This window comes from Brassica napus, chromosome A9, assembly GCF_020379485.1.
Source record: "Brassica napus cultivar Da-Ae chromosome A9, Da-Ae, whole genome shotgun sequence".
NCBI classification, from domain to species: domain Eukaryota; kingdom Viridiplantae; phylum Streptophyta; class Magnoliopsida; order Brassicales; family Brassicaceae; genus Brassica; species Brassica napus.
Genome location: NC_063442.1, coordinates 136,608 through 150,473, shown reverse-complemented (window position 1 = coordinate 150,473; position 13,866 = coordinate 136,608). Strand labels below are relative to the sequence as shown.

The 13,866-nt window shown below is 32.1% G+C and overlaps 1 protein-coding gene and 1 pseudogene across 2 annotated transcripts; both read left to right on the top strand.

Annotated features, from left to right (window-relative positions):
• Nucleotides 1-6,096: 6,096 nt before the first annotated feature.
• On the top strand, nt 6,097-9,598 carry LOC106362474 (probable pectinesterase/pectinesterase inhibitor 40). Its single transcript, XM_013802371.3, has 3 exons — nt 6,097-7,103; nt 8,573-8,733; nt 8,872-9,598. The coding sequence occupies exons 1-3, from the start codon at nt 6,379-6,381 to the stop codon at nt 9,561-9,563; spliced, it is 1,578 nt and encodes a 525-aa protein (XP_013657825.2). The 5' UTR covers nt 6,097-6,378; the 3' UTR covers nt 9,564-9,598.
• Nucleotides 9,599-11,196: 1,598 nt separating this feature from the next.
• Nucleotides 11,197-13,747, top strand: LOC125577625 (annotated as a pseudogene). Its single transcript, XR_007316046.1, has 3 exons — nt 11,197-11,948; nt 12,511-12,668; nt 12,981-13,747. The product of XR_007316046.1 is annotated as a probable pectinesterase/pectinesterase inhibitor 39 (transcript).
• Nucleotides 13,748-13,866: the final 119 nt, after the last annotated feature.

Genomic DNA, 13,866 nt, shown 5'->3' with positions numbered 1-13,866 from the left:
TAGTATAACTTCATAATACTCCTTAAATTGGTGGAATAACCACTATAAAATCGCTATTCTCTAGAAAAAACAGGGACAACAAAAGTTCCAAACCTCTTTGACATTTATCATATATTAGTGAAATATACAATTATTCACTAAAACAGTATTTTCATATTTTGATTTTTTCTCAAAATATATGTGTTAACCCCTACGAAAATATTGAATTTTCGGTAAATGCTCTATATACTGAAGCCTATGATATTTAGTGTTGTTTTTAAATTTCTAAATACATTCTAAATTTGTATTAATGTATATGAAACTCTCTTTCATTGTACATGAACATCATTTTAATTTTTTGTCAATTAATTTAGTAAAACTTCATTATACTCCCTAAATTGGTGGACTAACCAATATAACATAGCTATTCTTTAGAAAAACGGAGACACAAAGGTTTCAAACCTCTTTGACCTTCATCATATGTTAGTGAATGATACAACTATGCATTAAAACAGTATTTTTATATTTTCAATTTTTCACAAAATCTAGGTGTCAACAACCCCTACTAAAATATTTACTTTTTCGGTAAATACTCTATATACTGAATCCTATGATTTTTAGTGTTGTTTTAAAATGTTCTAAACACATTCTACATTAGTATTAATGTATATTGAACTCTCTTTCATGATACATGGGTATCGTTTTATTTTGGGTCAATTAATTTAGTAAAACTTTATAATACCCTCTAAATTGGTAGACTAATCACTATAAAATCACTATTTTCTAGAGAAACGGGGACAACAAAAGTTTCAAACCTCTTTGACCTTCATCATATGTTAGTGAAGGATGGAACTATGCATTAAAACAGTATTTTCATATTCTTAAATTTTTCTCAAAATCTATGTGTCCAACCCATACGAAAATATTGACTTTTTCGGTAAATACTATATATACTGAATCCTATGATTTTTAGTGTTGTTTTACAATTTCTAAAAATATTCTACATTTGTATTAATGTGTATTAAACTCTTTTTCATGCTACGTGGCATCATTTAAATTTTTTGTCTATTAATTTAGTAAAACTTCATAATACTCCCTAAATTGGTGGACTAACCACTATAAAATCGCTATTTTTTACAGAAACGGAGACAACAAAAGTTCCAAACCTCTTTGACCTTCATCATTTGTTAGTGCATGATGCAACTATGCATTAAAACAGTATTTTCATATTTTTGATTTTTTCTCAAAATCTATGTGTTTTTCAGTAAATACTCTATATACTGAATCATATGATCTTTAGTGTTGTTTTAAAATTTCTAAACACATTTTACATTTGTATTAATGTATATTAAACTTTCTTTCATGGTACATGGACATCATTTTAAGTTTTTGTCAATTTATTTAGTAAAACCTTATAATACTCCTAAATTGGTGGATTAACCACTATAAAATCGCTATTCAATAAAAAACGGAGAAAACAAAGGTTTCAAACCTCTTTGATCTTCATAATATGTTAGTGAAAGATGCAACTATGCATTAAATCAGAATTTTCATATTTTTTTAATTATTCTCAAAATCTATGTGTTAACCTCTACGATAATGTTGACTTTTTCGGTAAATACTCTATATACTGAATCTTATGAACTTTAGTGTTGTTTTAAAATTTCTAAACACATTATAAATTTGTATTAATTTATATTAAATTCTCTTTCATGGTACATAGGCATCGTTTTAATTTTTTGTCAATTAATTTAGTAAAACTTCATAATACTCCCTAAATTGGTGGATTAACCACTATAAAATCGCTATTTTCTAAAAAACGGAGACAGCAAAAGTTTCAAACCTCTTTGACATTCATCATATGTTAGCGCAAGATGCAACTATGCATTAAAACAGTATTTTCATATTTTTGATTTTTTTCTCAAAATCTATGTGTTAACCCCCTACAAAAATATTGATTTTTTCAGTAAATGATTTATATACTGAAGCCTATGATCTTTAGTGTTGTTTTAAAAAATTTAAAAACATTCTACATTTAAATTAATGTATATTAAACTATCTTTCATGGTAAATCGGCATCGTTTTAAGTTTTTGTCAATTTATTTAGTAAAACTTTATAATACTACTTAAATTGGTGGATTAACCATTATAAAATCGCTATTCTATAGAAAAACGGTGACAACAAAGGTTCCAAACCTCTTTGATCTTCATAGTATGTTAGTGAAATATGCAACTATGCATTAAAACAAAATTTTCATATTTTTGAATTTTTCTCAAAATCTATGTGTTAACCTCTTCGATAATATTGACTTTTTCGGTAAATACTCTATATACTGAATCCTATGATCTTTAGTGTTGTTTTAAAATTTCTAAACACATTATACATTTGTATTAATGTATTTTAAACTCTCTTTCTTGGTACATGGGCATCGTTTTAATTTTTTGTCAATTAATTTAGTAAAACTTCATAATACTCCCTAAATTGGTGGATTAACCACTATAAAATCGCTATTTTCTAAAGAAATGGAGACAACAAAGGTTCCAAACCTCTTTGACCTTCATAATATGTTAGTGGAGGATGTAACTATGCATTAAAACAGAATTTTCATATTTTTTGAATTTTTCTCAAAATCTATGTGTTAACTAACCCCTACGAAAATATTCAGTTTTTCGGTAAATGCTCTATATATTGAAGCCTATGATCTTTAGTGTTGTTTTTAAATTTCTAATCACATTCTACATTTTTATTAATGTATATTAAACTCTCTGTCATGGTACATTGACATCGTTTTAATTTTTTGCAAATTAATTTAGTAAATCTTCATAATACTCCCTAAATTGGTGGATTAATCGCTGTAAAATCGCTATTTTCTAAAAAAACGGGGACAACAAAAGTTCTAAACCTCTTTGACCTTCATCATATGTTAGTGAAAGATACAACTATGTATTTAAACATTTTTTTCATTTTTTTCAAAAATATTGAATATTTTGGTAAATGTTCTATATACTGAAGCCTATGATTTTTAGTTTTGTTTTTAAATTTTTAAATACATTCTACATTTTTGTTAACGTATCTTAAACTCTCTTTCGTGGTACATAGGTATCGTTTTAATTATTTATCAATTAATTTAGTAAAACTTCATTATACTCTCTAAATTGGTCGACTAACCAATATTAAATCGTTATTCTCTAAAAAAACGGAGACAAAAAAAGTTCCAAACCTCTTTGACCTTCATCATATGTTAGTGAATGATGCAACTATGCATTAAACTAGTATTTTCATATTTTTTGTTTTTTTTTTCTCAAAATCTATGTGTCAACCCCTACGAAAATATTGACTTTTTTGGTAAATACTCTATATACTGAACCCTATGATCTTTAGAGTTGTTTTAAAATTTCTAAACATATTATACATTTGTATTAATGTTTTTTAAACTCTCTTTCATGGTACATGGGTATCGTTTTAATTTTTTGTCAATTTATTTAGTAAAACTTCATAATACTCCATAAATTGGTGGACTAACCACTATAAAATCGATATTTTCTAGAGAAACGGAGACAACAAAAGTTCCAAACATATTTGACCTTCATCATATGTTAGTGCATGATGTAACTATGCATCAAAACATTATTTTTGAATTTTTCTCAAAATCTTTGTATTAACCCCTACAAAAATATTGATTTTTTCAGTAAATGCTCTATATACTGAAGCCTCTAATCTTTAGTGTTGATTTAAAATTTTAATTCACATTCTACATTGGTATTAATGTATATTAAACTCTCTTTCATTGTACATGAACATCATTTTAATTTTTTGTCAATCAATTTAGTAAAACTTCATAATACTCCCTAAATTGGTAGACTAACCACTATAAAATCTCTATTTTCTAGAGAAACGTAGAAAACAAAAGTTTCAAACCTCTTTGACCTTCATCATATGTTAGTGAAAGATGCAACTATGCACTAAAACAGTATTTTCATACTTTTGAATTTTTTTAAAAATCTATGTGTTAACCCCTACGAAAATATTGAGTTTTTCAGTAAATGTTCTACATACTGAAACCTATGATCTGTAGTGTTGTTTTAAAATTTCTAAATACATTCTACATTTGTATTAATGTATATTACTTGAGGGTAACAAGATCTTTTTCTCCTGAGAAAAATTCAACTATTGTGTTCTTTGCTATTGGCGTCAGGCCGTTCAGTAGAACCCTGATATGAGCAATCGTATTGAGAAATTTCATAATCTCCAAGGACACCGAGTTCTAGGCCGATATTGTATATCATTTTATCATGCTAGAAGTGAAGAGGTACTAGAAAAAGATTTGAGGGAAAAGAAGACAAAATGACTGATTTCCATCTCTACAAAATAACTATGCAGTGGTTGTAGTGGTATGGTCTGTTTTTGAGGACGCTTTGCATACCTTCCTCATATTCAAATCTAAACTTAAAACAGTATTTGCCTAGATCCGAACCTAGGATCTTGCCTTTGGAAGTCTAGATTTTAGGGAGTTCCTTGATGAATCAAGAGATTGGTTGCTCCTTAGGGTTTGTGAGCCTTTGATTAAAAGTATTGTTCTGGATGAGGAAGGAGTTGTCAAACTCCAGAGCACACACTCTCTTACATGTTGGTGGAACTGAGCTGACTGGAGACCTTTCCCTTTTCCTGCAGCAGTGAATTTTTGTGGACTCGTGAGGAATCTTCAACAAGAGAAAATGAAGCTTTCAGGTATGTGATAACTGAGATAAGAAAATGAGGGTTTAAAGGGAGGATGAAAGACGTTTGATGTTTGAAAAATGCCATTTGGAGGTCGTAGAGGAGTAGCAGTTGACTCTACACTGGACAGTGAAGTTGTTAGACGTCTCGGGGTCTTCCATGCTGCACTAGACTGGAGGATGGTCACTAAATTCGGACCATGTAGATCCTAAAACCCATACTAGGTATTTAATAGTGATTGTATGTAAGAGATCAAACCCATCTCACTACAATAGTGATAGGCACGGCACCCCCGGATATCTAGATCCTGAATACCATCCATCAATCAAACCAGTACACGAAGAAGAGCGATGCGTACAGGTGTTGACGGAATTGGAATTGAGCTGCTCATCTCCAGAACAGCCACAGAGCCATGTATATATGTGAGGAAGAGGAAGCATACTTAGGAGTAGAACCGAGGAACTACGTCGCTACTATTTAAACAACTCACTCATACCTTTGCCTTTACCATTATGTTTTGGTGTGTTTTGTCTTAATACCCTAATTAAAAGCCACAGAGCCATGTATATATGTGAGGAAGAGGAAGCATACTTAGGAGTAGAACCGATGAACTATGTCGCTACTATTTAAACAACTCACTCATACCTTTGCCTTTACCATTATGTTTTGGTGTGTTTTGTCTTAATACCCTAATTAAAAGTTTCAGATCTAAAAAACTATAACTATTTAATTTAGCAGAATTATGAAAATTAGACTACTAGAAATAAAAATTTTATTCATCAAATATTAAGAGAGATAACTTTACAATCCACAAAAAAAAATTAACAAGATTTCATATGAAATTTGGTTACTAGAAATAAATTTTTTTGTGCTATCTCATACTCATCTCTATTTTGTATGTTTATTTAGTTCAATAAATATAAAATAAAACTATCAAATTCAATGCATGTCAAATATATATATGAATCTTTATATTTATAACGCCTTTAGAGAACTTTTATGGAAGTTTTAGTCAGTTTTTGTAGATACCATGTATTTTATGTTATTGTTAGTAACATTTTGCAAGCTTACTCTATCTGAACAAAGACTTCCAAAAATTATGATATTATCATAAACGAAGTAATATATCGTATATATGTTCAAGGAATTACCATAACTTTTATATTGGCAAACCCTATAACACAAAAATTATGAAAAAAATTACATATAAAGAAACAATCTTCTAAATACCATTAATAAAGGGTAAAATGACTAAATTACTTCATATTCTATAATTTTATTTTAAATACCCTCCTAAATAATAAATTTTAAACCCTAATCACTAATTCCCATCCAAATATAAAACAAGAATATATTTTTTAATTAATGCTATTTCAAAAAAATATTTTGTGTACTATTTTTTGAACAAATAAGTAATTTAGTGTTATCTAGTGTTTTCCTTTTTTTTTTAATCTCAGTTTTCAAATGATATTTCTCTGTCTGCGTTCCATGAATTGGAAATCTGACTGAAATAAAATTCCTTTCCACATACAAATAACAAATACATCAAATATAAATTCCTTTTACGTTACCGCGGTGGCCTTGAGTGTTAAGTATACTTGTATGATTTCACCTTTCACTTCACATTTCAGCTACTCTTTTAGATTCTCCCTTTCCGCTATTTTTTTTTTCCAAAAAAAAAAATGATTCATCTAAGAAAAGTGCCAAAATACATTGTAACTCTCAGCTTATTACTACCAGTTGCCTTGCTCCTAATATTCTTATCAACCGTCGTTTCATCTCATTCACCAACCCTCCACAAAACGCAGCATCTTACATCCTCCGGTAACACCACCGACCTCCTCGTCGCCACTTTAAATCAAACCATCTCCAAGGTCAATCTTTCTTCCTCAAACTTCTCCGAGCTCCAAACGAGTCTCGGCTCAAACCTAACACATCGCGACCGTTGCGCGTTTGGTGACTGTCTCGAGCTACTCGATGACACCGTCTTAGATCTTATCGCCGCTGTCTCGGAGCTCCAGTCTCCTTACCCGGTGTTCAACAGCGTCAGTATGTTGCTCAGCGCCGCTATGACGAATACACGAACGTGTCTTGATGGCTTTGCTTCTAGCGACGACGACGAGGACGAGAATACTTATGGCAATAGTAAAACGTATGGACTTGCTGAGAGCATGAGGGAGAGTCTTTACAATATCTCTAGACATGTCAGGGAATCACTAGCTATGCTTGAGAATATTCCGGGGAAATTAGAGAATGATGTTGGGTTTCCGACGTGGGTCGACCGGAAACTCCTTCAGGATCCGACAGATGAGACTAAGATTGATCTGGTGGTGTCTCGAAATGGTACTGGAAACTTCACAACCATTGGAGAGGCCGTGTCGGCCGCTCCCAACTTGAGCGAGACCAGGTATGAAAACGTTACATGTTAGGTTATTATTGGTAATGTTACATGCTTATCCCTTTTGCATGTTTTACAAATTATGAAATTATATTAAATAAGCTTTTAAAAATAATTTTAGTGTTTCTTTGTTTTTTGCCAGTTTAATGATTACTTTCCTTCTTATCTTTTGGGTCGATTTTATTTTGCTTCTTTTAAAAAAACAGATTAATTCGATTCAAAAGAATAGTTAAGCATATTAATATCTAACTCTAAGGTATCGGGTGGTTCTTTATTTAATATCTAAAATTGTGCACATAAACACTTACGAATAAATTCAGAGAGTACCGTGGTGAAATGTTCATCAGAGCTTTTCGATGAATTACTTCTTTCTTTATAGAGATTTTTTTCTCAAAATATCTTAAACTTATGTAGTAATCGTCACGGATCTAACAACGACAAATCTTAAACTTGAAGAACCAGACAATTTTTATCATTCCTACACGTGATCAATGGCAATACCAATAAGTGTTGACAAAAAAAAACAATTAGTGTCAAGTCATCACAAATGTCTCATCAATTTTTATCATTCCTACACATAAACAACGCCACCCCAAATTCTCATAAACGTAAGTAAAAAAGCTAGATTTTTAATATCTCCAAATAAACTGTCCCTACTTATAAGATAGTTTAAGTAGAAGTGCAAAAAAAAAACATTAATGAAAAAATTGCGTAGAACATTAATTATACATATTTTTACTTCAAGAACATTGAATGAGAGACGTAGAAAAGTTATTGCATTCTCACCTTAATACATTTTTGATAGGAAGCTCTTTCAAAAATTTCTCACCAAAATATTACTATTGATTTTTTTTCTTTAAATATGAAAAATTCAAGAGAACCGTTTCTTTGTAAAGAATAAAAATATTGAAAACACTGGTTTTACACTTGTCTTCTCTTGGTACAATTAGTTTTTAACCATTTAATTTTAATATAAAGTAAAATAAAACATAAAACTAACTTAAAATGCTAATATAATAAAAATTAATTAAATCTGGGAGACTGATCACTACAAATGATCTTGGTGCATCTTACACTACTTTTTTCATTAATTATTATTCATTTTATTCTTTTAAGATGCATGCTTCCAAAACTGAACACATTTGCTATCATATTTACTTTCAATCCTACCTGAAATTCATTCATTTTATTCAGTCTTTAGATTCTTGTTTATTTCTAAATAGCCATTTGATCTTCTATTTTGAACAGAAATCCAAATTTCTCATTTTTATTTATAAACAATAAATAGTTTTTCTTATAACGATAAACAATAAATAGTCGTTTGACCCTCCAAAAAAACAACAAAAATTTTGCTTCGACAATATTATTATTTTGGTTTAGTAATACATTTTTTGTCAACAGTTTAGTTATACATAATAATGCTTTATTTATTAATAACTTAATACTATGAGAGTAATATTGAAATTTTTTTATGATAGATTTGTGATATATATAAAGTGTGGAGTATATTTCGAAAACATTGAAATACCGAGGGAGAAAACGACGATAATGTTCCTCGGAGACGGAATCGGACAGACAGTAATAAAAGCTAACCGCAGCGGCGCAGATGGATGGACAGCATTTAACTCTGCTACTGTGGGTAAGTTTTCTTGATAATTTTCTTTATATTTTAGTTACAACTTATAACTTTAATCAAGCCCTTTCTCAAAAAAAAAAAAAAAACTTATAACTTTAATTTATAAATCTATTAGTTATACGTTCTTTTTTGCTTATGCAGGCGTAAGAGGTAGTGGTTTCATAGCTAAGGACATATCATTCGTGAACGATGCTGGACCGACCAAGCACCAGGCTGTGGCGTTGCGTAGCGGGTCTGACCTCTCTGCTTTCTACCGATGCAGCTTTGAAAGTTACCAAGACACCATTTACGTCCACTCACACAAACAGTTCTATAGAGAATGCAATATATATGGCACGGTCGATTTCATATTTGGTGACGCAGCGGCTGTGTTCCAGAACTGTAGTCTCTATGCTCGTAGGCCAAACCCTAACCAGAGAATCACATATACTGCTCAAGGTCGAGAAGATCCTCGTCAACCCACGGGTATTTCTATAATAAACTGCAAGATCTTGGCTGCTCCCGATTTGGTCCCTGTGAAGACTGACTTCAAAGCATACTTAGGTCGTCCATGGCAATTATATTCTAGAACGGTTATTATAAAATCGTTTATTGATGATTTGGTTGATCCTGCTGGATGGTTGCAATGGAAAGACGATTTTGCTCTTGACACTTTATATTATGGAGAGTATATGAATGAAGGCCCCGGTTCGAACATGACAAACCGGGTCAAATGGCCCGGTTTTAAGCGTATCGAAACCGCAGTGGAAGCAACTCAGTTCACTGTCGGTCCGTTTATTGATGGTAACAAATGGCTTAACTCTACAGGAATTCCTTTTACTCTTGATCTCTAAGCTTGATCTTATATATAGAAATCTTGCAATAATATTAAAATGTAAGCAAAATGTTTGGTAACACTTACATAGCAATTGTAAGTAAGGTGATCAAATCATTTTAGACTAATGTATTTCCTCTTTGTAATGAACTTAGTCTAGTTAAACCATACATCGATTTGATCGCAATAATCTAAAGAACTCACAAAATCACCACGCGATCTCGTAAACACAAAAAAAAAAAACTTACCAACAAAAAGTTGACATAATGGCTAAAATTCTTGAATCACCTAGTAGAGGTCTAATTGTTTATTTGTTTAAATTTCACTGGAAAGAATATGTTCTCTTAAAATAATTAATTTAAAATGATATGGATCTCGTTCGAGGTAGAAATATGTATAAGCTTTGGGATTCAGAACTTTTTAATCATTAATTCAAAGAGATACAAGAAAACTTGAAGAAACAATTTTAGTTGTTCCGAAACGAGAAATAGAGCAAAACTATAACGGTGAACAAATAGAATCAACAAGTTCATGAACTCGATGTGCGATCCCTATGTTTCGGTCTGTCACAACCAATTAATCAACTACTCTGTAAACTAAAATATATGTACAATCAACATATCAACAACTTAAACAGCGAAGTCACACAAGCCCTGTTTATATGTAGGGATCAATCACAAGTAATGAGTTGGTTGCTTAACCACAAACCGTCCTTATATTAAACTAGCTCTTCAACTTGACATATAATCTTGGTTTAAGCTACAATAAAAATGATTTTCCATCACCAAGTTACAATACTCTTGTAACGTTTTGTAGTGGTTAATCTCTCTTTTTCATCCGTTGATTTAATTTATCCAAAAGAAAGAAAAAAAACAAAGTGGCCGATTGTGGAGGACAGGAGGGTGATCAAATTGGGTTTTACGTATGAGAAGGGTGCATGCATGTTAAACGAAAAAGACCTTTGAACGAATTATTCATTAAATTTTGTTACTTACCTCTTTAACTCTTTGTTCAAAGTGGAATATTACAGCTAATACTAACTTCTTTTGAAAACAATCAGTGTTGTTTGTACTGTCCATAGCTAAGCCCTAAAAGAAAGTAACTATCATCTTTTAATTATGTTTTCCCATTCTCATCATTCTGCTTCTATTATATCAAACAAATAATTTTTTAATTTGGAGCTTAGTTTAATTTTATTGTTGTTTGGTAATTTTGACGTGCTATTTTTATATATTAAATAAAAAGGTTGGACTGAATCTGTAAACAACATTTTTAAGAACATAAAAACATGCGTAAAACTCAGTTTTTGGTGAGTTAATAATTAATATTTTGACTGAAGCTGGTGCCTATATATTTGGAAATTTTATACATCTATGCATTTTACGTATTTTGTGAAAATCTTGATGTATTTAATGTGTATCTTTAAAATAATTTATTCAAATTGAAGAAAGACGTCCATACTCGTATGTTTATGTTTGAGTACATTTATCATAAGTTGAAAGAATTACCATTGTCTAGAGGAAATGAGGTTGATGAGTAAAGTAATATTATTCCTTTGTCAAAAAAGTAATATTATTCGCAGTCTCTCTGTTATTTTAATCTTCGCCTCTATATCATTAGTTACCTTTAAGGGTTTATATATAAGACTACAAGCTCTCACTACAGTCTTGAAAAAAAAAAAGATGCATAATCCAAGTAGAAAAACGTCAAAACACATAAATCTCAACTTACTAGCATTGACCTTTCACCTAATCTTCTTAATACCCACCGTTCATTCACGATCCACCCAGCGTCTAGCCGAACCCAATAACATCACTGAGCTCATCGTCGCTACTTTAAACCAAACTATCTTAAACGTCAATGTCTCTTACACTACCTTCTACAACCTCCAAAAACGTCTTGGTCCAAACATAGCTCGCCGTTACCGCTGCGCATTCGAAGACTGTCTCGGTCTACTCGATGACACTATCTTCGATCTTGAAACTGCAATCTCCAAGCTCCAAACTTCTTCTCTTGGGGCCCACGATGTCAATATGTTGCTCAGCGACGCCATGACGAACCAAGACACGTGTCTCGAGGGTTTCAAGACAAGTGGAATTCATGAAAAAAATAGTGATAACACGTATAATTGACTGATAGCTTGAAGGATAGCATCTTAAAGATCTCTAGCAACCTCAGTACTCTCTCTGGGCATGCTTCAGAAGATTCCAGGACATGAACTCTCCCCGGAAGCGTATGAGGTTGACGTTGAGTTCCCGAGTTGGGTCTTAGAGAATGACAAGAGACGCCTTCACGCTCCGGTGGAAAAAACTAAGTTTAATCTCATGGTGGCTCAAGATGGTACCGGAAACTTCACTACCATCAACGATGCGGTCTCGGCCGCTCCTACCTCGAGTGTAACAAGGTACATACATCTTACCTCAACGTAGTAAAGCACCAACGTTAACATTTGGAACAAAATTATAAATCTATATTGGTACTATTTTATTTATTCTCAAGTAATACCAGTAGTAAAATTGGTGATGTCGGAACAAAGAAAAGATATGTACATGCATGTTTTGGCTTATCAATGTTGATAATATATGATTTTTTTTCTTACTTTTTTTCAAATGTGATTTATGAAAATTTCACGATGTCATTGTTTTTTCTTCAGCTTTATGGTTCTAATATACACCAACATTAACATTAGGAACAAAAGTTTTAAAAATGCAAATCTACATTCATACATATTTTATTTATTATTCTCAAGTAACACCAGTTGTAAAATTGGTGATGTTAGTACAAAGAAAAGATATGCACATGCATGTTTTCGGTTTATCAATGTTGATAAATATGATTTTTTTTTCTTTCAAATGTTATATGTGAATTGGGCCATGTCATTGTTTTCGTTTAATTTTTCTTTGAACTTTATTCCTTTTTCATTAATTTATTGTTTTAGTATACACCCTTCAAAATTTTTTTTACAGGTTTATGATATATATAAAACGTGGGGTATACTTTGAGAACGTTGAGATACCGAAGAATAAGACAATAATAATGTTTGTGGGAGACGGTATCGGAAGAACAGTCATAAAAGCAAACCGCAGGAAGGGTAACTTGGGAACATTTCAAACTGCTACCGTAGGTTAGCCTTTGATCAAAATACTTTGGCTTTTTTTTCAAATGCTAATTGCTAAACATCTAGAAAAATAAGCTGCTTATAACGAGTAACGATTCTAGTTTTATGGCGTCGTCCAGGTGGCCACATACTTGATTTCTTATGGGTTTAGGCTGGGGCCGAATGATATGTCGAGCCCAAATAAAATCCAAATTTTCTTTCTTCAAAAAATAAATATAACCTAATGTTTTTTTTGCTAAAAAAATCCAACCTAATGTAATCTTCATATTATATATGGTTGTAGTATAACGAGTAACTAATAGACAATTGTTCATGCAGGCGTGAAAGGTGAAGGGTTCATAGCTAAGGATATATCATTCGTGAATTTTGCTGGACCGTCACCACAAGCCGTGGCATTGCGAAGCGGCTCTGACCACTCTGCTTTCTACCGTTGCTCGTTCGAAGGCTACCAAGACACTCTTTATGTCTATTCAGGCAAACAGTTCTACAGAGAATGTGATATATATGGTACGGTCGATTTCATATGTGGTAACGCGGCTGCTGTGTTCCAAAACTGTAGTCTTTTTGCTCGTAAACCAAATCCTGGGCAGAAAATCGTATACACCGCTCAAAGTCGCACTTGTCCGAACCAGTCTACTGGTATCTCTATGATTAACTGTAGATTCTTGGCCGCTCCTGATTTGATCCCTGTAAAAGGAAGCTTCGAGGCGTACTTAGGTCGACCGTGGAAAAACTTCTCTAGGACTATCATCATGAAATCGTTTATTGACGATCTGGTTGTTCCTGCCGGATGGTTGGAGTGGAACGGAAATTTTGCTCTTGAAACCCTACATTATGGAGAGTACATGAATGAAGGACCTGGATCAAACATTACAAACCGGGTCAAATGGCCTGGCTATAGACCCATACTAAACGAAACGGAAGCAACCCAATTCACAGTCGGTCCATTTATTGATGGTGGGACGTGGCTTAATTCAACCGGCATCCCATTTAATACCGGTTTGTAATCACAGATTTGATTGTAAACATGAGATCAAGTCACTTTAGACTTGTACCTAAAAATTAATATGATCAACATTCTATAATTTTTTTATCACTACAGGTCTGGTGGGTGTGTAGTTATGTATCCAACTCGAAAAATGACATACCCTAGCAAGTGAGAATAAATTATCTATATACGTTTAATGGTCATTAAATTTTCACA